General features: G+C 34.7%; 1 protein-coding gene across 5 annotated transcripts in view; it reads right to left on the reverse strand.

Annotated features, from left to right (window-relative positions):
- UNC13C (unc-13 homolog C) overlaps nucleotides 1–23218 on the reverse strand; it is a 121491-nt gene extending 98273 nt beyond the window's left edge. For 3 of the 5 annotated variants that reach the window (XM_015872980.2, XM_015872979.2, XM_032446785.1), the window contains exons 1-4: nucleotides 22524–23217; nucleotides 11806–15060; nucleotides 3230–3252; nucleotides 2648–2712 (exon numbers count right to left, since the gene is read on the reverse strand). In XM_015872980.2, the coding sequence (XP_015728466.1) occupies nucleotides 2648–2712; nucleotides 3230–3252; nucleotides 11806–14782 (3065 nt within the window). In that variant the 5' untranslated portion in view covers nucleotides 14783–15060; nucleotides 22524–23217. Of the gene's footprint in view, nucleotides 1–2647; nucleotides 2713–3229; nucleotides 3253–11805; nucleotides 15061–22523 lie in introns of those variants that run through there. The other 2 variants (XM_032446786.1, XM_032446787.1) reach the window with 2 other exon arrangements.
- Nucleotides 23219–23561: the final 343 nt, after the last annotated feature.

The following is a 23561-nucleotide window of genomic DNA, read 5'->3' on the forward strand; positions in this document are numbered from 1 at the left end:
TCATTTGAAGGGGTCCTATGCTCTGGTTATACGATGCCTATACAAGAAACTGACATACTTTATCCTCAGAGGATTCATAGATTGAACTTTTTCACCTACGAATTAAAGAGGGAATAAAAAGAACCATTTACATCTAAGAAGCCCCTGTCAGAGTCAGAAGGTCTTCTTACATACAAGATGGATGTTTACCCTTTCATTTGCTTTACAAATGCGCAACACATTGAAAAATACAGATTCTATAAACTCTTACATAGTTTTAAGTCCCACAATGTAATTACAGTTGCCAGAATAAATTAAGTTACTGGCAATAGAAAATGGAACACACAGCTAAACTGCATGGTCACAGAGCTTTCTGCCACCATAAAATCAAGGCTCCAATGACAATATCTGCACTGACAGAGTTTGCTTATGAAATGCTATTCCTAATCTACACAATAACTAGATGTCAAACCTTAAAACCAACAAAGAACAGGAATAACTATTTTAGTAGGCTGCAAGCAATGAGAATTAGCTCTTTTTCTGATGTTATTTTAGCTCGTGTAGGGGGCAATATATAAAAAACAGTACACCAACTAGCAGTGGCTTATAGAAGAAAAAACAATGAAAACTCATATGAAACAGAACATTTTGCCATTAAGTTTTTGGCTATATTAAAAAACAGTTAACAACGTGAGCAATGGAAATCCAATCACATGCAGTGATTGAACTGGGACATTAAAAAGCATAGAAAATAAATCCAAGACAGTTAGGGACCAGCTTTAGTTGATATTATTTGTTCTCATTTTTTTTTTTTTTTTCAGGGAAACAAAACAACACCATTTCTACTCATTCTTGAACTGTAGCACTGGATGTAACAAACAATTCTGCACTGAACCATCCATTAAATTACTTAGAAAACACAATTTCTCTGTTGTAGTCCCTTAATTTGAACTGGTTTTGGTAGTAAATATTCTCTCCCCAATTCTCAAAGCTATGCTGTGATCTACACAACAAACTTCTCATAAAGAACCTGCTGAAAGTAATGAGCAGCACTTTTTTATTTTTCAGACTCAAACATTTTTGCTAGGCCTACACACTAATGATTCTGAATATGATTTGTCTTAGTTTAGGTAGGCCACTACTGCATAGTAGTCAAGAGGTAAGATTCCTGCTTCTCATGAGTGAGTTATAATACTATTTGAGGTCCCTCATATCCTCAATTACTTCAATGACAGGCCTACAAGTGAAAACAAAACAACTGGACATGAAAAGAAAAATGTAACAAACATCACAAGTTGCCTACGTGACGTTTCACCAAAGAAGGCACCAAATGCATCATTACACATCAAGCTGAAAGTTTAGCATCACGATTCACTGTCATAGCTGCAGTCTCTATTGAAAGTAACGGAAGATTCTATTGCAAGAATTACATGAACACTAACACAGAATAAGTTTTAGTAAATGTTTTCATGGCTAAGAAATTACTGAATAAGTCTTCAAATCAGTAATCTAACCGAGAGAAAGCTGCTTCTGATGTTGCTAGTTTCTTCTTGATGAACAATACCATTTGAATATGAATATCAATGCTTTCTATTTAGAAGTCACCAAAAAAAATTCACATATATTGTTCTGTTTTTTTCTGTTACACTGCTCTGTTTTTGATTTTTTTTTCTAATGTCAAAAAGCAAATTAATTAAAAATTCCGCAATTGCTTCTCACAATATTTATTTGTTTTTCATACTGAGTTCAGCTATGAATCCTGCACAGTGTCACCTCTGGCAGCAGAAGTTTCTACAGTCTGCTAAAGGTAAAAATACAATGCTTGCAGATATGACAAGCTATGCAGAAACTATCTGAACCACTAAGAGAGCTCCTAGACTTGCCCCAAGTTATCTTGTCACAAGTACAACAGTTACCATGACTATACCACTCTCCACAGCATTGTGCAAATTATATTAAGCAAATAAATACAATAACATGTAGTAGAAAAAAAGCCATAGGAATCTAAGTGGAAATATATCAGAGTATCTAAATGCTGTTGTATAATTCTGTTGTATAAGTCTTTCAGATGTTCAAATGAAAAAAAATAAATTATATAACGTGATGTCATCATGATCTCTTTGTAACATAACCTAACTATAGAAAGCTGTGCTTATAACAGGGCACCAATAAATATCTTTTTAATATAGTTAAACGAATTAGATAAATTTTACCAATAGGTTTTCTTCACCCCCTCTTTCTCCCTTCCAAATTAAATAAAAAGGTGTGAAAAGTAAGAAGAAAGGTAAGAAGAAAGTAATCCCTAGGACTGGCTTCAGGATAACTCCTTCTGGAAACAATCAAAGCTTGCAAGCTTATGTCACATTCATTCTTTTTCAGCCACTGAAAGAGCTTTTTCCATTTTTCAGTCCAAATTTCAGACATTGGACATTATGACCCATTTACTAAAACAGGGACACAAAATCCATCCAGTTTTCTAAGCAAAGAGGCAACGACTTTTGTCTTCAAATAGACCCCTGCAGTTCAATTATTTCATTTATTTCTTTTGACTTTTAGAGAACTTAAGAAAAATAAATCCCAACTTTCTTATAAGAACAAACCTTAGAAAAATTACTATATGATTATGGGACTATTTTGCAGATATACATAAAAATAATATGGTACTCACCCACTAAATGCCTGGATTGCATATAGCTTGGAAGCATCCAAGGAACTTCCGCTTACTATCCGAGCCTTTAAAGAAAAGCAGAAAATGACAGTTACTCAGTTGCTCTCAATAAGTCTTGGACTAAATTTAACTGTGGCAAACATTAACATCTACTATGAAAAAAAGGTTAAAAGGGTCAGCTCCAGGCAAAGCTATTTTTAACTCTTGCTTTTGAATACATTTTAGTAACATTCAACATTTAATGATATACAGTGGGAGAACCTGCAATATTTTCTATCACTTCCCAAATATTCTTGCCCTTCATGTCTTACAGTATATGCAAAGCAGATGATAATTAGAGGCAAAAAATCTCAGATACAATGTTTGACAGTAGCAGACCCCTGTGTTCACAATTACAATAAGCACAACAGTGAGGGATATCCTGCTTATAACACAATACGCTCAAAGGAGAACAAAAGAGTGAAAAGATGGAAAAAACATGCAAATTTCACAATTAAAATGAAGGAACAAAACAGCTCAGCTAAGTCACAAACACATATCAACAAAATGCATGATCCCTATCACAAGCACATAATAATAAACCTTTTCATCCACAGAACCGCTATCTGAAAGAGAATTGAGAAGGGAAATATAGGTTAGACAAAACAGTTCCTGAAAAAAGTATCTCATTCTACAAAAAACTGCTGTAGTTTTAATCTGCTAGTGCAGAAACAAACTGCATGAACACCTTGTTTACCTGCTTCAGTGTAGTTCAATCGTCTTGCTACAATTTAAAGAAGTTATTTTAAAAAGATATTTTCTGCAGCTAAGACCTGCTGACTCTGCTGGTTACTGCAGGACTGTTTAGAGAAAATATGATCTTTACACTTTCACATTTCCTAAGCACTATTAGCTTTTTAAAATATATATACACATAGATAGATGTATTTTAGTACCAATAAACAAATACCATAGAAGTGTTAAAAATGATGCTCTATTTTCAAAATAAAAGTGAGACTTTCTCATAAAGGATATGTATACAGACACACACACAGTCTCCTGAGTTTCACTTTGTTCTACTACAACTACTCACGAAATGATATAAATTTTCTACAGGCCTTTAAAATAGTTCAGCTATTTTTACGTGTTCGGAGATACCCCAAAGTATGTATATCATATAACAATTATTTTTCTGTTTATCAAGCCCTGTTATATATATCAGAACAACTTATCTATAAGAAATTAACACATACAGGAATATATATGAAAAAACTATTGTCAAGTGTGAACGTGTATACTCCTAAAAGCACAGACAATCCAGCAAAACCAAAGGCCATTGTTGTGCCACTACCACTGCCTATTGTTGTGCTGCTAATATTAAAGTCTACTTTTATGGTCAAGACTAGCATGTACACAAGAACGGGCAGAACAGAAACTGGACATTATTGTTTGAAACAGGTTTTTACCAATTAGATACATCTGATTTGGTATTATTAGAAAAATAAAGAGATCAGGCTACTCCATACTCTTACAGTGTGCCAACACCAAATATGAACCCACGGAAAATGAAACCATGCAGCAGACATTCTCCATTCTGAGTCCAGAGAATTTACCCTTTTCTTTTGCTTGCCTGCAGATATCATCTTTTCTTTCAAATCTGCTGTGAGCAATCCATTTAGAAAGATCACATCTAAGAGAATGAACTGCTAATTGCCTCAAAGAAAAAATAATATGAATTATACAGAATACTAAATTATAACTATTACTAGCATTAAAATCTTCTGTGATTCAGGGAAAGTAGAGCAATCACTTCTCTATGCAGTAAGAACACCTCCTTGCCATTAATTGATTCCTTCTAAATTCATTCTTCTGAATACAAATGGACATCATTTCTTAAAGGTTTTTGTTTTTAGATTTTTTTTTCCTTTGGTGAAATATCAACTATTCAGGTATTTTCCCTATTTAGTCTTCACTATTTATCTTCACAATCTTTTTTCTTTTTTTTTTTAATATATATATTTAGCCTCATTCTTGACTAAATCAAGTTAATAACATTTTGGCAGTCAAATTATCCTCATTTGATTGAGTACATTCATAGAAATGAGTTTTGTCTCTATGTTTGTTTTGGTTTTTTTTGCATTTATTTGTGAAACAAATTCAACAGCAGCAGACATGATTAACTACTCTTTCTCCAACAGCATATAGAGAATGGGCTAGCAATCCCATGTCCCCAGATTTTGGATCACCAAACAATCCCAGTCCAAAAGTACTCTAGGTTTTTCATAAACATGGTAAGAGCAGCCTGGAATAACTAGGTGATAAAACCTATCTGACCATGGAGGCAAGATGGTATATGTGATTTTGGGGACTAAATAAATGATGAGGAAATATATCAAAGCATTGGAACAGCATCTGGAAAGGTGAATCAGAGAAAAAGAGCTAATTCTCAAACTCAGAAAAGGCATAGTGCAGAAGGTGAAGAGAAATTTTGGGACCTAGGGAAGTTGGAGAACAGTAGAACACTTGGAAGATAAATCTCACCATGATTTGTTCATGTAATCGGTATTTTCCTCCTAGAACATATAATCACAACGTATTCATGACTAAAGACTTGTAATGAATCTTTGTATCATATGCAGGTGAGAGAACTTTTAAATAATTTACAGTTGCTTAAATAGGTCGCAGATAACAGAAAATTTGTTACCAGGTGCCTAAAGAACCATGAGGAGTTACATCCTCAATTCAGATGGCTTTTGTTTAGAAAGTTGTATCAAAAATATTTAGACTTGCATTGCACATTCAATGCAATACTGAATTTTGAAACATGAGATGGACATAGGAAATTTTCTTTACCTCTCAGCCAGCTTCATCTAAATCCACTACACTTCCTTTACTGGAACCCAATTTTGCTTTTCCCTACGACTAGGAAGGAAAGTAACAACCAACAATTAGAAAGGGAAACAAGGTACTACAATGCTTTTTTAACGTGTTTTTCTTTGTAGTTAGTACCTCAAAATGATGTAGTTATTTCTCAGTTCAAATACATTTCTATTTCCTATTTTAACAGTAAGTGTATGAAGCAGGTTATTGGCACAAAGTTCCCCAAAACAAATGTTGAGGGCATCTTTGTTAATTTTGAGGGAATCTTTGCTATTTTATTTTGAGAACTGACTGCAACTTCAGAGATAAAATTAATATGAAAAGTTCAGCATTTGTTGCTTCCTCTGACTTCACCCTGAGCAAAATAATCTGAGCTGAGGAAGTGTTCTCTATGTGTCTGAGAGCACCAAATTGGGAAGTGTACAATCACTAAACAATTCACTTCGGTAGTCATTAGACTGCCAGAACAGACAGCAGCACTCTTTGATGTAGATAGGAAGTGAACTGTGATTATGTAAGAGACCACTGAATGTACTTTTGTCTCAGGGTACAAGAGTAGACATCTCTGATTATACTGCTGAATGACAATGATTTACTTACAAGAGCTTATCTTCATATAACTCATCTCTTCCATCTAGCCATTCCATGGCAAACAAGAATCATAAAAGAATGTATGAATGTATTAAGAACAGTCTGACCCTGACTCATTTATCTAACCCTATGGGATCTTTCTTAGTTCATTTAAATTAGCTTCTCTCTCATTAGAATATGATTTATGTGAAGACTCACTATACACCCAAATATCAGTTATAGCCTTCTTGTTATGCATTCCGTTATTTCAGGTAACTGCAGGGAGTTTTACCAGGTTTAGAAATAAAATTCAGGGAGTAACATAGCTCCAAAATATGTTATTCCTGCCCAGTATATTCCATATACATACACCTATGAAGTAGAATGGTCATCCAGCTACTTACTAGTGAAAATTATATTTACAAATGTGAAACAGATAAGGCAAAAAAGAAATCTCTTTATATTTCTGTTCATCTAACAGCTTCAAACTCGATAAAAGTTACTTAAGTAAATTAGGGAAAGAGAGGAGAAACCAGTTTTAACTTAGGTTAAGGGTACTGTAGTGGTACAAAGCCCCTTTTTTCCATTTAAATTTATCTAATGACAATGACTTAATTAACACAAACAAGAAGAAAAGGGAAAATATCACTAACTGCAGCAGAGAATACATGAGGATCTGTTATTATATCACATTTCCCCAAATAAGAAGTTATTCTATGCAATACTCCTAGCAACTGATAAGAGAACCCCCCCCCCCCAAAAAAAAAAAACAAAACCCAAACCAAACCCAAACAAACAAAAAGTAAGAAAGGAGAGGATAATCTTTAGGAACACTTAGCAATCTATATTTTCAGGTGTTCTTGCTGAGGTAGAATATCCTCTACAGCTCTACCACAATCTCTAACCCTCTCAATCTCTTTTTTTCTAATTCTTCATTCCTTTTTCTGTCACTCGCACTGCACAGGCTTCTCATAAGTAGACTCAAAAATTTGAGTAAACAAGAAATACAGAATAATCACTAGCAAATATCCTGGCAACAAGAAGATACTGATAATAATACACTAATAATACAATACTGCAAAAAATTTAGTTTAACTTCCTCCCTATAGCACAAAAATGGCAGTAAGGTCATAAAAAAAAAATAAATCAAAATATTAGGAAGGATCAAGACGTTATTATCTATATGATCTTAATTTTCCTCTCTTGTAATTATGCTTAATTGTATGACACCAAATTGGAAGATGACAAAGTTCATTATTCTCTCAAAGTAACATTTTAATCTTTAATTCTAGCAAACTGTTCCAAGAACGTCAAACTGACTGATAATTATGCCATTCCTGGAAGGAAACCCTTTAGACAAAATATTCAAAATAGACAGAAAACATGCAGCTGTTCCATGGAAATAACTTGTCTAAAATCAGCCAGTCAGAAGCAGCACATAGTCTGAGTTGGACAATTCTAAGCAGTATGTAACAGCTAAGAAAGGGAAACTAATGATGAAAACCAAGTCCAAATAAAAGATGTGCATTATATTGTCTGAAATAACACAAATTAAGACAAGCTAATATAATAAATATGGTAACAAAAAGCTGAATTTACCAGTACAGAACAGAACATTACAGAATCTGATCCTAAAGAGCGTTGCATTGCTAAGGTATATTTGAGGAAGATATATTATATAGTGTTTGAAAGGTAGTATGAAAGCTAACACATCATAAGAGATGAGTGATGCTTGTCTGACAGAGAGAAGGTCACACTTGAATAAAACTTGGTTGACAGGAGAAATGGAAGAATTGCTGCTAGCACTTTACTAGCAGTGATGTAGAAAAATTACTAGCATATACACTGAGAGCAAAACAGGAGGTCAGCTTGGTGAAGATAAAAACCGCATCTGTGTCTTTACAAACAAGCTGGTCTGAAAATTTGAAACAAGAAGACATGATTTAAAGCCATCTCTGGTGCTTAGAAATTAAGTTGCATTAGACTTACAATGGCTCTTGTTTTCACTTGTCCTCAAACAGCTACTAAATACATCTACCTGCTTCTCGAATTTGTCTCTCAAAGAATAAATCTTTGTCAAGAACTACTTGATCACGATATGCAGAATGATATTTCTGTTTCAAAACATTTGGTGTTCTCAAACAATAGGCCTCTTAATGACTGGGCTTTCTTGACAGTTTCCTTCTAGTCAGAGTGATCTTACAGCAAAATGCAGTGTCCTCTAGTTTACATTTCATACAACATACCCAATTTTAGTGAGTATCGAGGACATTTATAAACTTCTCTATTAGCAACACAACTAGAAGACATGGGTTACCTGAAAAATCTTTTCTTTTTGTGGATTTTAATGTGAAAATTAGTAAAATTTTCAGCAGAATGAATAGGAACACCACGTGAAGCCAGTACAGGAAATAAATTTGTAACAATAATAGAAGTACAAACATCTGTATGAGTATCTTTTTTTTACCCCACAGATGTTTATCAGTCAACTCTATTTTGAAGTTTACAGACATTTCTGATCATGCAAGCTATCTCTGGAATACTGTCTTCACATGAAGGCATCACATTTAACAGCTGACAAAGCGTTATCACTTTCAAATGTAATTTTACATCAGAAGGAACTCAAAAGGCTTCTGATTTCCTCTCCTAGGCACAAAGAAATTCTGTAGGTGTTCTACAGATCACATGGAAAACATGCATAAAGATAAATTTGGGCACCTGTTCCACAAAAGTAGTCAAAATTCTTTGGTAGCAAAAGAAAGAACCTCTTCAGCTTTTCACTTTATTACAATATTCGGCTTTCTCAAATGGTCAGAAAAAGATTTGAGCATATTTATGAACTCCTGACTTCCAAGACATTACACTGTTTCAAAATACACATCTAGATATTTTTCAGGCAGTTGTTTTAACAGAATTCCTTTATCCTAACACTATTTCGTAAAATGATGCAGTGTTTTTTGCTTCTAAAACACAGTTCTCTAAAGAAAAATTTTAATTATTTTAGAGAAAAAGAGAAACTATTTCTTAATCTGGGTAATAAAATATTAATTTGTCCTCATTTCCTCAGCAGAACCAATGTAAATAAGTGCTTGGAACTGGTATTCATGCTTAGATTTCTCTCTTAGCACTTAAAAAATTTATTTTGAATTAGTTAAAAAAAAAGTAGGGAAATTTCATGAATATTAATCAATCTGCATCAATTCTAAAGATAGTAAAAATAATGCTAAATTATCTACTGTTCTTGTAAGGATTATGGTAGCAGAAATTAGCTCAATGTAGCTTGTTTCTATTTCCCTTATATTAAAATACACATATAATTACAATATGTCTCTGTCCTTACAAAACTTTAAATCTTAAGTTTACTTCTATGTTGCTCATGTTTCTTCTCACTCTCATATCCTATTTCTCACTCCAGTATGCCTCTAAAACCAAGTTGTAATAAATAATACATAAGCAATCAGCCCAGAGCATATTTTTTCTCTCCAGCTAGAGGCACAGACTAGGGCTATCCAATAGGACTCATACATTATTTATGTACCAAAGTTTAATTGGCCTTACCTCAAGAGTTACTAGAATGAAAAGATTCTAAACTATACTAGATTGGAGAAATGACACTATGAAGTTATCAAGACATACTTCTTTTTGGCTAGATTGCTACCCTCCCTTTCCTGCATGCATTAATGAAACAATTCACTAAAAATCTTAGACTATTATTTTCAACCAAAATGAAATCAATTCCTCCTCCAAAGACATGAATGCACTTGTAAAGAAGGTAGACAGAGTAGAAAAACTTACAGGCTACAAACTGTACAGCTTGTGTGTTTAGGCATAAAACATGACAGACTACACTGTTAATAGGAATCACCATGAATACTACAAGACTTGAAAGTGTATTTTTAACAAACCAGTCAGAGAGTAGTGAGTAGAAATCTAAGTCTCTTCCTCTGTCAGGAAAATAAAGTGTAAAGAGAAAACAGAACTGCCACTAAAAATAAGTAAATAACAATTGCATGCATATCATTGTCTGGATAATCTAAGAAGTACTGTTGTAGCTGTCTTTCTGTAAATTCCCTTTAACCTTTATCTCAGTGAGAAGATGGTTCAGGTCCTAGTATGACAACATATGACACTGCAAAAACTCCAAGTCCTGTAGTGTACATCTAACAGTTCACCTCTATGATCTAGATTTGGGATTGGTTGGCTTCTCTGTAAGACAGTATAAAAAAAAACCAAAAAAACACACTTCAGTAGTTCAGAAGTAAAAAATAACAATAGAATTTCATCTGCTGGGTTAAAGGAATTAAAAAAGGACTGACCAGACCAGACATAACATCATATTTATCATTTTCTAACAATGGTATGTTGTTTATTAATATACACCAAGGCATAGACTTCAAATATTGAAAGAAATGTCCCTATTTTGTATCTTTCCTGGCTGTTCTCTTTGATTAGGTCCTCAGACATTTATTTCCCTATTGTAGAAATGTGACTAGGTACCATTGTTGTTCCCTCTCCTCCATGATATGTCATAAGAATCATGAAACAGTAATGAAGATAGTAGTTGATTTTTCATACATACATCATCTAGTATATAGCACAATACAATATATATGTATCTGTAAATCACAGATCTGCATTCCTATTACACTGTTTGAATATAAAAACAGACTTTAATAGAGACTTTCAAATTAGTAATTGTTTGTAGAACACACTTCCAGTTTCACTATAAAATAAATGCCACGGTACCTCAAGATTTGGATGCTAATTACTACTAAGACAATCTTTAGCCAGAAGCACTATTCTTCATCTTTAATATGAATGTATCAGATGATTATTTTTGCAAGGTAGATAAAGAAAGCAAAGATTCAGACAAGATGACAACTACCATCTGGCTAGCTATGGTAATTATGTGATTCCAGTTAAAAGAGCAAGTAATAACATTGCAATTTGTGTAGGCTAATACTGAAAATCATTATATTTGTGTATTACTAGAAGTGTTAAAATTATGCATATGGCTGTCTGCTTTGGAGTCTGTTAACAGAGAACTTAAAGGTCATAACAAATCTATGTCAACACCCTCCTCATTTCTTGCACACATCCTTATATGAGGATATTACCAGCTACGTTTCCTTCCTCTTTCAAAGCCTTTCTCTTCCTCCCACCCTCCCCCCACTCCTCTTTTTTATTTTTGGAGGATAAATCACTAATTTGAAGGTATTTTGGCAGTATAATTAAAGACAGTATTGAAATCAGATTTGATTTGTAACTTATTATGTACTTTGGAGAGTACATGTTACATACAGAATGAAGACCTCAACTTATCAGGATGAATATAGAGATATACGTATCTTATAAACTGTTACGAAACACTAATCTGAATGCTCTGTATTGCTCCTGTGAATTACAATTGTATCAAGAATATTAAACTTCTTAGTTCTTTTTACAAGCCTCACAAAATTTTTATTCTCAAGTAACAAATTCAAAGCACTACAATTGCTTATAAATGTATGTTTGAATAAACAAACTCTGAACATTCCTACAAAATGCTCTTGGACAATTTCAGCCTCTTGAATTCCACGAGACTGTTTCACCTTATGAACCAAACCAGAAATAAGCAGAATTTCTGTCACAAATTTCAACTGAAGCAAGAACGGATACTGTATTAATAACCAACTCTAACAAGATCAGCATTTTGCTAAAATACAATATAAAAAAAATATTAAATTTACCTCCAGAAAGGATCTTGTCTTCCAAGTCATTCATTTGTTTCTTGTATGCTTTTAAAGCAGCTTCTTTGAATGATGGCCGTATTCTTTTTTTCTTTGGAGCTTCAGTAAGCATCTCTTGGACATTCTGATTTTCATCTTCCCTTACTTCCATGTGAGCATCCATGCCACTTTCAACCTCCAGTATCTCTTCACTGACCAAACCGTCATACTGGTCACCATACTGGCCATCATACTGCTCCTCTGGAAGTATTGCATAAGGACTTCCACATGGGGGTTGCCCCAGTTCATATTCTTGGACCTGCTCACTTGTTTCACTACTGTTTGTTCTGTTTTCTAGTTTAGCAAGGACTTGTTCCATTACTTCAACATAGTCTGTTTCATTCTCACCAGGTGGTTCAATTAAATCTTCTTCATACTCTGCTTTGTAGTAATAAGGCTCATTATAAACATCAGAATCTAGTGTTGTGCTAGATTCATTTGCAGTAGACTGAGACAAAGTTCTAAATCTTCCCATGAAAGATGATCCACTGTCTTCGTATCCACTTAAACTTTGTGTACTTTTATTCCAGACAACTTCTAACGCTGACTTAGCACGCTGAAGTGTAGATCCAAATTTAGGAAAGCTGAAGGTCTTATCAGAAAGGTCTATGCTTAATCGACTGTGCCATGACTTAGGGGCTGCTTCTTCTGAGTCATCACTAGGTAGTTCACTCTGACTTCGGTACATCATAGGCAATCGGTTTTGATTCTGATAAGGTGACTTAGAATTTGTTTCCTGATAATCATCATATTGACCAGTCCACTGACTTTGTGATTCACTGTCAAGGCCTGCACACGATGGAGAAGTTCCATCAAGGGTAAAATCATAGCTTTCAGTATCATACTGAAGATCTGAACTTTGGCACTTTCCAAAATCTGTCTGTTGATCTGAAGGACTGCTCATATCATACACAAAAACTTCTTGTGTAGATGAGTCTAGGCCCAAATCTGCCCCTTGTTCCAACTGATTCCAGTCTTTCCATGGTGAAAAGTCATCATGTAAAGAAAGCTGAGAATCACTGTAGTGGCTTCTGTCTCTAGATACACACATTATTCCATTGCTTAATCCACTGTCAACAGTTTCTGTGTTCTCTACTTCATTTTGCTCTGGATATTGTTGTGCATCTTGTGAGAAGGTCTGTTCCTGAGAACTACCATACCAGTTAGCAGAATCATCTTGCCTTCGCTGCCAAAGTTCTCTATCTGAGGAAGACAATAATGAACTACCATTTGTTTTACTAAAATACTGATTTTCTGAAAAATCCTCAGAATAGGACTGACACAATTTTGAGAAATCTGACTCGGAACGGCTAAGTTTTGGTGCAGCAAAGTCATTCTGCAAATGCCATAGAGGAGTCATGTCTGAATAATACATCTTTGGTTGCTTTTCCACATTGTCAAATTCTGGTGACTGACTGTCATAATTTCTTCTGTTTGAAAAGGTATTATTTTCAGCAGTTCTATTAAGGTCTTTAGGATCTGGGGTCTCAACATTCCCCTTTGTAGTGCTCGCTTTTATTTGCAGTGCTGATTTAGATACCTTCGCATAACTGTTCTTATTTATATCTGATTCCATATCTTTATCGCTATCAGGTGACTCCCAGTCATGCATTTTAGTTTTTGTCTCCACAGTTAAAATCCTCATATCCATACTCTCATAGGTTTGAGAAGAAGGCAGTGCTCTTTCTTTTTTCTCTTTTATGTCATGGGAAAAAACATCTGTAGAAATTCCAATACCAGTTCCTTTAAGTTTATAGGACTTTTTTAAAAGCAAATCCCTCTGTTGTGATGACTCAAAGTAAACTAGAATGGGTCTTGGCTTTGCATTTGGACAGTCTCTTTGTTGCCCCAGTCTTTGGGCAAACTCAATTTTAATAGTGCTTTGTGCCTCTGAGAACCCCATTTTTTCTGTTAGTATTTTGTAAACAATGTTTTCAGTTTTTTCAAGTCTCTCCTCAGGCACATTCAGAAACCTAAGACTTGCTTTGTTTCCTGGATGGCCTATCTGCTTAATATAATCATGTATATCTCGAGTTTCTCTTCTGGACTGCACAAATCCAGTTCGCAATTGTTCAATTTCATTTTGCACCACTTCCACACTACTGGAAATTTCATCAATTGATTGTTTCAGAGCATTTACATGCCCTCTTAATTCAGAAAGTTCTGTTTCTATTTGACTTATTCCCTGAAGCTCTTTAAAGATCATTTCCATAACATCATGAGTTTGACTAATACAACCTGTTGAACTGAAGCCAGGTTCAAGAGTATTTGATTTCTGGTGACGGCCAGCTCTGTCTAGAGATTTACTTCTCAAGCCCCATGTTTTCTTCCACGTACTTAGTTCAGAGTCTGATGAGACACATTCTTGACTCTTCTTCCATTTCCTCAGTTTGCGTAGTGCTCCAAGCTTTAGCGTATGTAAAGTACGTTCCCCATCAGAACTTCCATCAGATGCTGCAAGGCTGCTTAAACTCTTTCTGTTGCGTCTCACAGGCATCGTGTGTGAAAAGTACTCTGTTTTCTTGCTACTACTTTTTACCTCACTTAATGAATCAGAATATGAACTATCATTTGAAGACAGATCTTGCGCTAAATCTTCATTATTGTTGTTTGTTACAAAAACATGCTTTTGCAGTCCATTGGCAATAGCAACTCTGTAACTGAATGTCGGAGAAAGAGAAAATTCTTTATTACTTTCCTCTTCTTCAGTTGATAAGTTGCGAGCAGATGGACACTTGGCTATCTTTTTAACGGTGCTTTTTAAAGTATTTGAAAACTTTGGATTCTTTGTTTGTCCAATTGGAGTTAAATCTTGTTCCTTTTTGCTCTGACAACTCTCTTTCCTTTTTGTACTATTTCCCAATTTCTTTGTAAACATTCCTTTGCAAATCTTATATATGTAAGAAGAGATCAGGCTTTTTAAGCAGGAGGAAACCATGGAGCGTAATTTATACAAATATGTTTCCACAAAACATAATTATTGATCCAAACAAATATTTGCATCTCCAGCAGGAACATCGATAAGGATTTCATCAACAGAGCCTTTAGACTTGCAGACTACTGACAATTTGGTATCACGTCACAGGAAAAGGAAACTGACAAGAATTACAAAACCTCAAACCAAAAAGCCATATGTTCTTGTTAGAAACGAAATCCTGAAGGCCTTTTTTCTGTCTTGTAAAATCTCACTCTCCTGCGCATGGCATCTTGAAGTGTCTAAAAAGGAGGGAATTGTGTTACTACTGCTGCAACACAACTGGAATTCAATAATACTAATGTTAAATGGGTTACAATGCAATTCAGTATTTATTTATACTTCCTTCACAATGGTCTGAAAACAAATGTAAAAGCTGAAGGTGGTTCTGGGCAAACATGTTTAAAATAAATGACTTCGGTATGTTTATAGACATTTTTGCACAGTGATTTGCTGTGATATTGGATGTCAATGTCATCTGATTTTTTTTTTTCCTAGAGTAACGACACTTCAATTTATAACTATATCCCTTTCTGTACTTTGGAACAAGGTAGGATTCTGGGCAAACTGGTATCATATACGCGAACCACTGTTTTCTTTTTAGACTGGTGTTTACACATGACATGGTTTGAGAAATGGATGCCTCGTGTTCTTAGCAAACTAACACGTCATGGTAAGCCAGAAGCACGGTAAACCATGGTAAGCATTTGCATTCTAGGTTTCCTTTCCTTACAAAGGGAGAAAAGAGGCCACAATAGAAAGTAGCAGACAAGAGTAAGCTGAACTGATGGAACAATCTCATTCAGTTACTAAGTTTTAAACTGCACTGGTCAGGGGATAAAGGAAAAAAAAAAAAAAAAAAAAGATTAAGTACACATAAAAAGTAAGTGGGAGAGAAACAACCGTGGTTTACAAGTCTCAGGACAAGAACAGCTGGAATTAAAACAGGAAAGCAGTTTGTTCTGAAGAGACATTAGAAAAGATTCCAGGAGGTACCTGGAAGTTTGTTTTCCATAGCAGAAAAGTTTCTATTCCCTGAGAAATGCAGTCAATACATTTTAATGACCTATAAATGCACCTATAGTTTTTTCACGTTCTTTTTTATCTATTTTTGTACAGCATATAACAGTCATAGCTTCAGGAGAAAACAAGACAAATAGCTTAGAAAAATGTAAGTTAGTAATCCTTAAAATGCTTATTTCAGTTTCTTAACCAGCTAAAAATTCTTTGGCACAATAAGAAGTTTATATAAATGCAGGCTACATGAACTCTGAAACTTGCTCTGTGGTAGCATAAGAGGGGTACAGGATGTAAGTTATGAGAGAAAAGCAAACTGAAAAAGAATATACAACAATCTTCACCCTTTCTAAAGATGCCGAGTGTTGTTTAGCTAAAGCTAAAATATGTATGGAACATGAAGCATCTTTTAACACACATAGTTTTGATGACGTTTTTCTTCTTCCAGGTTTATGCCTGATTTCAAAGTATTAAAAGTCATACAAGAGCAAAAAATATTTGGAAGAAAAGTGCTGGCTTAGTGGATACAGTGCATACAATTTTTAAGGCATGCAAATAGCATCAAAGAATATTAAGATAACTCTCCCTTCACTACAGCTAATGCTTTCTAGCTTTCACATATTATTAAAGGACACTTCTCAAAGGCAGGATTCTAGAAGTAGAAAAACTTGTTATGAATTAAGTCATTACACTGAATTTTTGTAACCATTTCTTGAACAAGATTTGAAGTGACTGCCTGCCTCCTCTGCCAACACAACCAACAGCATTTTAAGTGCCCTCTTATAGAAACTTCTCTCAGGTCATTCAGACTTCCTTGAAAAGATACTGACAATGTATAAACAAGCTAGAAGGCTTGTTTATTGTCTCACCCTAGAAACCAACAAGACACAATGAAGTAAGCACTGTAATCTGGAACGATTTATTCATTTTAAATGAGGTTTAATCACTTTGTAGAAGATCCGAACCTTGTTTTGATAGCCAGTCACACTTTTTATCCAATGCCTGACCTATGCTCTTTATCAGAGACAATTTAATATACTCGTAAATTAAAAGTTGTACTACAAAGCAGATTTATGTTCTCTTGTGCAAGTTGCATTTGTTCTCAGTTATATTAGTCATATGATCCAAATTTCACTTCACAATCTATCACTGCTCTGTTAAATACTAGCTTTCTAAAAAGGTTTCTCTACACATCGAACCAAGTTTTATTTATTTAAAACAAAAAAAGATTACCATACTTCTATTTTAAATGAGCACAGTAATGGAGGTTAACTCTGAGAAGTAAGGAACAGTCATCTGTGAGGCATGTAGGACAAAGAATTGTTTGTAAGAACCGCAAATTGTCATTCAGTAATTTCCTGGTTTTACCCAGGTCTTCTAATGAATCAACATGAATCTATTTTTCAGCCTTTTTCTGCTTATTTCTAAAGTAAACCAACATATAATAATCAGAGATCAGAGAGGGGTTAAGCCACTCTAAGCTGAAGAATTAATTCTCAGATGTTTAGTTTACCGCTAAAGTTTACCACCAGCAGTAAAGTTAATTAACAGAAGTATAATGACAATACTAGGCAATTATAAGTCAGGAAATTAGAAAGTTATATAGACTATGATATTAGAAATAAAGTCATTAATGTGTTCCTTCTGTATCAAATAAACAAAAACAATAAAGGGGCGGAGGGGGATGATTTCTTCCATACTTTCCCCTTAGAAAGTCTGAATTTAGGCTTTTATCATTTATCTTGATTATGAAATTTGAATTGATTCTAAGAATATTGTTGATAGCAAGGTAACATCCAGCTCTTCAGCTGGCAGCATCAGACATAAACAATCTTATTCCCAAAGCCAAAACTTATGCATCAGGTAGAAGAGACACAGGAGATCGGTTAAAATTAGAATAAGAATGCAAGCAGTGTATTTGGTCCCAAGTCCAAATATGAGGTCCTCATAGATTATCAGATTTACTTTTCTATTTTTATCAAATCAAAACAAATAGGTAGATCACTGCTGACATTCTGCTGTATTACAATAAATGAAGATGTATAGTAGCATCCCTCTTCCAATCAGAGGTAGGTTTGTGGATAAGGAACAATCCCCCTAGAAGCAAGAAACAGACAAGAACATAGTTCTACTTAACCTTTACAGCTTTACACAGCTACAAGGGGTTGCAATACTGATGCATGTATTTGGGGCAGAGAAGTAGAAGCTCCCCTCTTTAAAAAGGCACATAGCAGTTGGTGTTCACAGCACTGAGACAGTAGGAGTAAAAAATAAAACAAAAACCCTTTTCTGCAGCAATACCACTCTGCATTGCCTATAGGCCAAAAGTATCCATTGAGGATACATAAGATGCTTCTAGCAAATGAAGTAATCACAAACAAAATCTAAAAAAATAAAATAAAATAAAATAATCTTTGTAGCTACACAAACTGAGGTTAAAGCAGTCTTTGTTACTTTCAGGAACACAAGAAATCAATAGCAGGATAACCATAATTCAGACCTGCTGATCTATCAAACACGGTTTTTACTGGTCTCCTGGTAATAAGGCTACTCTGACATAACTGTACTTCAATCAGTGTATTTATGTCCACTAGGTGAAACCTACACTAAAAATTTTATAGCTTCCAGATTGTTTCATTAATTTATAATAACCATAATATTACACTGAAACACATCTCAGATGACAATCTATAAGAACTTAATTTGAAACTATTATTTGTTGCATTATATTCAAAATTCCTCTTATATTCTTAAATACTGACATTTATGATCTGTGTTATTGGTGAATCTCTCAAGATAAAGCAATACTGATTCTAATGCTGCATGATATGTAGCTGACCTGCATGCAGACCCTGGCAAAGAGAGGCTTAACAACAATAAATCTCTTGGATTACTCCCTTTCGTTTCAGGAATTTCTCAGCAGAGTTCAGCTCAGAGATTTTCTCCCCAGTATTCAAATGAGAGCATGGAATGCTTCCAGAACACAAAATTTATGTGTCAGCTGGATGCAGGCTCGCTTCTCCTACAGTAATACTGAGAAAATAATCTTGGATGGACAACATCAATCTTAATCACAACATCAGTCTTAATGGAGTAGAAAGGAAACTAACAGGCTGTCAGAACACAGCCAGAGAAGGTGTGACATATGCCATATACCTTGGCTTGAAGCTTCACAACATCCTTCTATGAACATTAGAAAGCTAGCTGGATAATGTGAAAAACAAAATAATGTTCTAATAAAATTAATGGTAAAGAGTTGCACTCACTCCTTTTGGCTAAAAGCCATTTCTCTTGTCCTTAAATAGCGTGATCAATACAGCTGAGTGTGAAACTCATCCAAAGAGGTGGGATTATTAATTTGCTTTGTTGTTAAGTTGCAGTATTCTTCACAGCTTTGTGTAAATTCATGTTGTTTGCATTTGTCTGATAAGTTTTCTTCTGAGAAAGAAACGTATACTATGGTATTCATATCACAAACAAGAAAATGTTTGAAGCAATATATATTCAAAGCTACTTCATCCATCACAAGAGAATGACTTAACTACACCTACAGAAGAAAGATATACATGAATGACAGAATAATATTTAAACTTAAAACAAGCTGAACACATTCATAAAGTTTAAATGGACTCCATCTGGAGAGCAGTAGACTACTTACTTTGGCGTATCTGAATATTTTAAAGCGCACAAGAGTTAAGAAGTAGACTGCACGTGACAGGAACACAGCTTCAATATTATTTGCCTAACACTTTCTGTACTGTTTCTTTTTAAGAAGGAAAAAGAAATAAAACAATGTTATGTTGTCCTACCTGATAATATTTTTAGTCAATATTTTCATGTCAAGAAGTGGAAAGCTTTATGAACAATCGCATTTAATAACTTTCCCCTATTTAAGTGTAGGCTACAGAAGGAACAGAAAACCTAAAAATGAAAGTTATTTGTTAAGATTATGGGGATTGTTGAGTAAATGTGGGGCATATTAATCACTTTCTCACAGGTACAGATCCTCTAACTGTACAGGCGCAAACTCTGGGACAGGCAATTCTCTGCCATGAATTACGCCCCTTCTGGATTGAATCTGCCGTGCATCTTTGGATCACCTTTGAACTAAATCAATCCATATTGTTTGGATAATTTTTATTTCTTTCTCTTGTTTTGGAGATCTTTTCCTAGGGTGGGTGGTGTTTTTTCTTTTCTCCTCTGTTGTTGCTCTTTAAAGTGACTTACAAAAAGTACCTGTGAAATAATGCAACTTGTAAGCTGTCTGACTTCTACCCTTACTTCATGAAAGTATTTTCTTAAAATAAACTGATAGTTTAACTAATTATACTTTTATAATACACTGTGTGAAATAGCTTTTAATAAAGACATCTTTCTATTGGTGAGTAGTAGCAACAAACTTAGGCCACCACAGCTGCTGCTGATAGCATACGCTATCTAGCACACATCAGAGAGTAGGCACACAAGGAGGAGTTGAGCTTGTGAAACACCTTAGCTGATGTTCACTAACAAGAATGGTGGACATAACATATATTTCTAAATGTGCTGGAAAAATAAAGTCATAAAGAACATTTCCTCTTCCTTTGATACTAAATACTGGCATCTGTAAAGCAGTAGTTAGGTTTCCACCCCTACTTTAGAGCTACAAATGTAACTGAATAACATAGGTGATAAAAACAAAACCTGCACAATAACCTTCTTAGGTGCCAAAGAATTTCTGTACTTCAAAGCTTCTGTTTTACTGCAATGGTTTCATGAGACAATCAACTACTTTGTTCTCCCCAGATTTTCACAGCACTACAGTTAAACAAAAATTGGGAATTTTCAGTCTTTGATACTTTTCATGTACTGGGAGATACTCTGAACTATCTGCCTTCTCCAGCTTAATAATGCTCTGGAGTCTGAGTGCTTCACCTGAAACTTCCCAAGTAGCCCATGCTCATATACAGCCATTAAAATAATGCTGTTCTGACACCAGTGCAGGATCAAGTAAATAGTGTAGTGTCAGAAGACCTTTAAACAACCCTGCAGTTTGTGTAAATTTCACTGAAAAAAAAGTATATATTTATCATGGCTTGTTTCTTTATGGAATGTCTTTGAGATACACTCCGCCATAATTTCTATCATAATGCCCTTAAAAAACACATACAACAAACAGATAGTGAATAAAAGGTTTTAACCCAACTTTTCTTGACACTTTCAAGTCTCAACACTGTTCTCCCAACACTTTCCTGATTGTACACAAGGTAAGAATTAACACTAGTTTTAGAACAGTCAGATGTTTCAAACAACTTTAGATTTTCATTTCATTTGTTTGCTATGGATTGTCAAATCACTGTTGCATATTACACTAAAGGCATTATTTTATGTAATCACTGCCAGCTGCATTTAGAATACAAGCATTCTATCACCTCCCCTGTGAAAAAGGATAAGATCTTCATGATAAACAGAGTTAATTCTCACATCAGAAAGCAATTTAGTGCAACACCAGGAAATTCTTTCAAGGCACAATAACTCCTGTCAGCTAAAGGTTAACTCCAATATTAAGGGGCCAGAAATGATATTAACCCTTCCTGTACCAAGATATTATACAAAAATATTATTGAAAGCTGGTCTGCAGCCAAATTACCAATGTAACAGAATGCTTTGAGAAAATGTTTTAAGATATCTCAGGATTTCTAAGCGATCATATAAGCCTTATTTTATTCTTAAATGTTAAATATAAAACATATTGTTTTATATTATATTATATTATATTTATATATATAATATAATAATATAATAATTATAATAATATAATAATATTATATATATATATATTATATATTTATATTATATTTCTATTTAACTATATGTAATTGGTCTATTAGACAGAAATGCAATAGGACATGTAGGAATAAAGAAAGTTGGAGTTAAATACAATTGAATTTTCATATTTCTATAGTTCTTCCTCTTATTACAAAACATATCACCAGTGTCTCAGTAAGAAAATACTTTCAGCTTCAGTCTCTAAAACTGCCAGAGACAGAACATTAATGTGTACTTTAATGATGTACAAAAAAAGTATTAAAACAGCTTTGCATTTTCTTAGCCTGTGGCTTGGAGGATAGATAAGGAAAGGTATTCTAACAGAGACTGGTTTAGCTTTGGAGCAGAATCAAGCATGTATTCTGAGCAAGCTGTCTTCTCAAAGCAAAGCTGCAGGGTGTTCATCTTGAAGATTAATCAAGAAATACATAAGCGTCTGTAAAGCTCAATTTATTACTAATCCTATGATGAACTAGGAAAAATGTATGAAGAGATATAAGCAAAGCAAACTATATTTTCACTGCATATACATATTTGAATTATTTAACGTAGACATTTATATCATTTAAAACATTCCAACTCATTTTAAATCAAATACTACCCTAATTCAATGCAGTGAACTTACCAACATCACTAAATAAGGACACCCCCCCCCTTCCCAAACACACACACTTTCTAAAGAATTGTTGATTCTTAACTCTACCAGACCGGATGGTTTCATCAACATTGTAGCATTACAAAGAAAATCAGTTCCAAATCAGTGCATCCCATTAGCTAGAACAGCAGGAGGTACACTCAGAATGAAAATAAGGGAAGGAAACAAAGGAAACAGAAAAACGTATGCAGACTAGCTACAAAAAAATATGAAGAAGATACATACCTGGATTAAATTCTTCTTAAAAACAATAAGATACAAGTTACATACCACCATCTTTATAATATTCTCCTCTTATGAAGAAATACAGTGCACAAATCCATTCCTATTTTCCCATTCTTCCTTCAGCCTTAAAAACGGTACAGTACAGACATCAGGCTGCTTCTCAGCGATTCAACTCAAGTGCATTCAGGCATGCTGTTAGTCCGCAACAATATCTGTTCAAAATTCCATCGTATTCCCTAGGCAGCATTAAACACTTTCTCCCACCCCTTGGCTTTCTCTCTCGGTTTTTTTTCCCCACCCTCCTACAACTTGTTCTAACAGCTAAGAGCGGTTGTATTTATAGCTACTAATTCGTTCTGCTACTAGTGCAGCTACTAATTCTCAGATTTATTTCTCCACTATGATAGCAAGATGGGAGTCAGTGTTGTACTCCTGGTCAAATGCAACATCAACAAGCGAGCACAGCAATCCTCCTGGTGCTTTTGGTGCTGGTAACTTCACCCATTGCTGTTTTCTTCTGTCACTGCTTCCGAATGCAGCATTCACTGCAATAGCCACAGCCTTCCTGCATGGAAGGCAGCCCCTTCACTGCACAGATGGAGTCAAATAGGCTTACAGAGAGCCCTCGCTCACAGACTCAGCACAGGCAGTGCTCCCTGAGAGCCAGCAGGTGCATCACTGGCTACAAGGATAACAGTGACAGATCATCTCTCTTGCTTGATAGGGCCATGGTTCACATAACATTTCATCAGTCTGACACGACGCCCAGAGAAACAATTGTACAGCTTTCTCTCTCGGCAGGGGTTTCCCAAAGAGCTGACTTTTAAATTTCTTATTTAATACATGAATCCGCTATGAAGATTCGTAACAATTAAACTTTGAAGGATGCTTGAGACAAAAAGCATTGCTCTTTTACCCCCACGCAGTTTATTTTGTGCATTTTCATTTAATTCCTAGACAGTAGGACTTGGTCATTTATTTATTTGTATCCAAACAGCAGAACAGGTTACTGTTATTGTTCGTGCAGGAAGCAAATCA

The sequence above is a fragment of the Coturnix japonica genome, chromosome 10 (assembly GCF_001577835.2).
Source record: "Coturnix japonica isolate 7356 chromosome 10, Coturnix japonica 2.1, whole genome shotgun sequence".
In the NCBI taxonomy this organism is placed as follows: domain Eukaryota; kingdom Metazoa; phylum Chordata; class Aves; order Galliformes; family Phasianidae; genus Coturnix; species Coturnix japonica.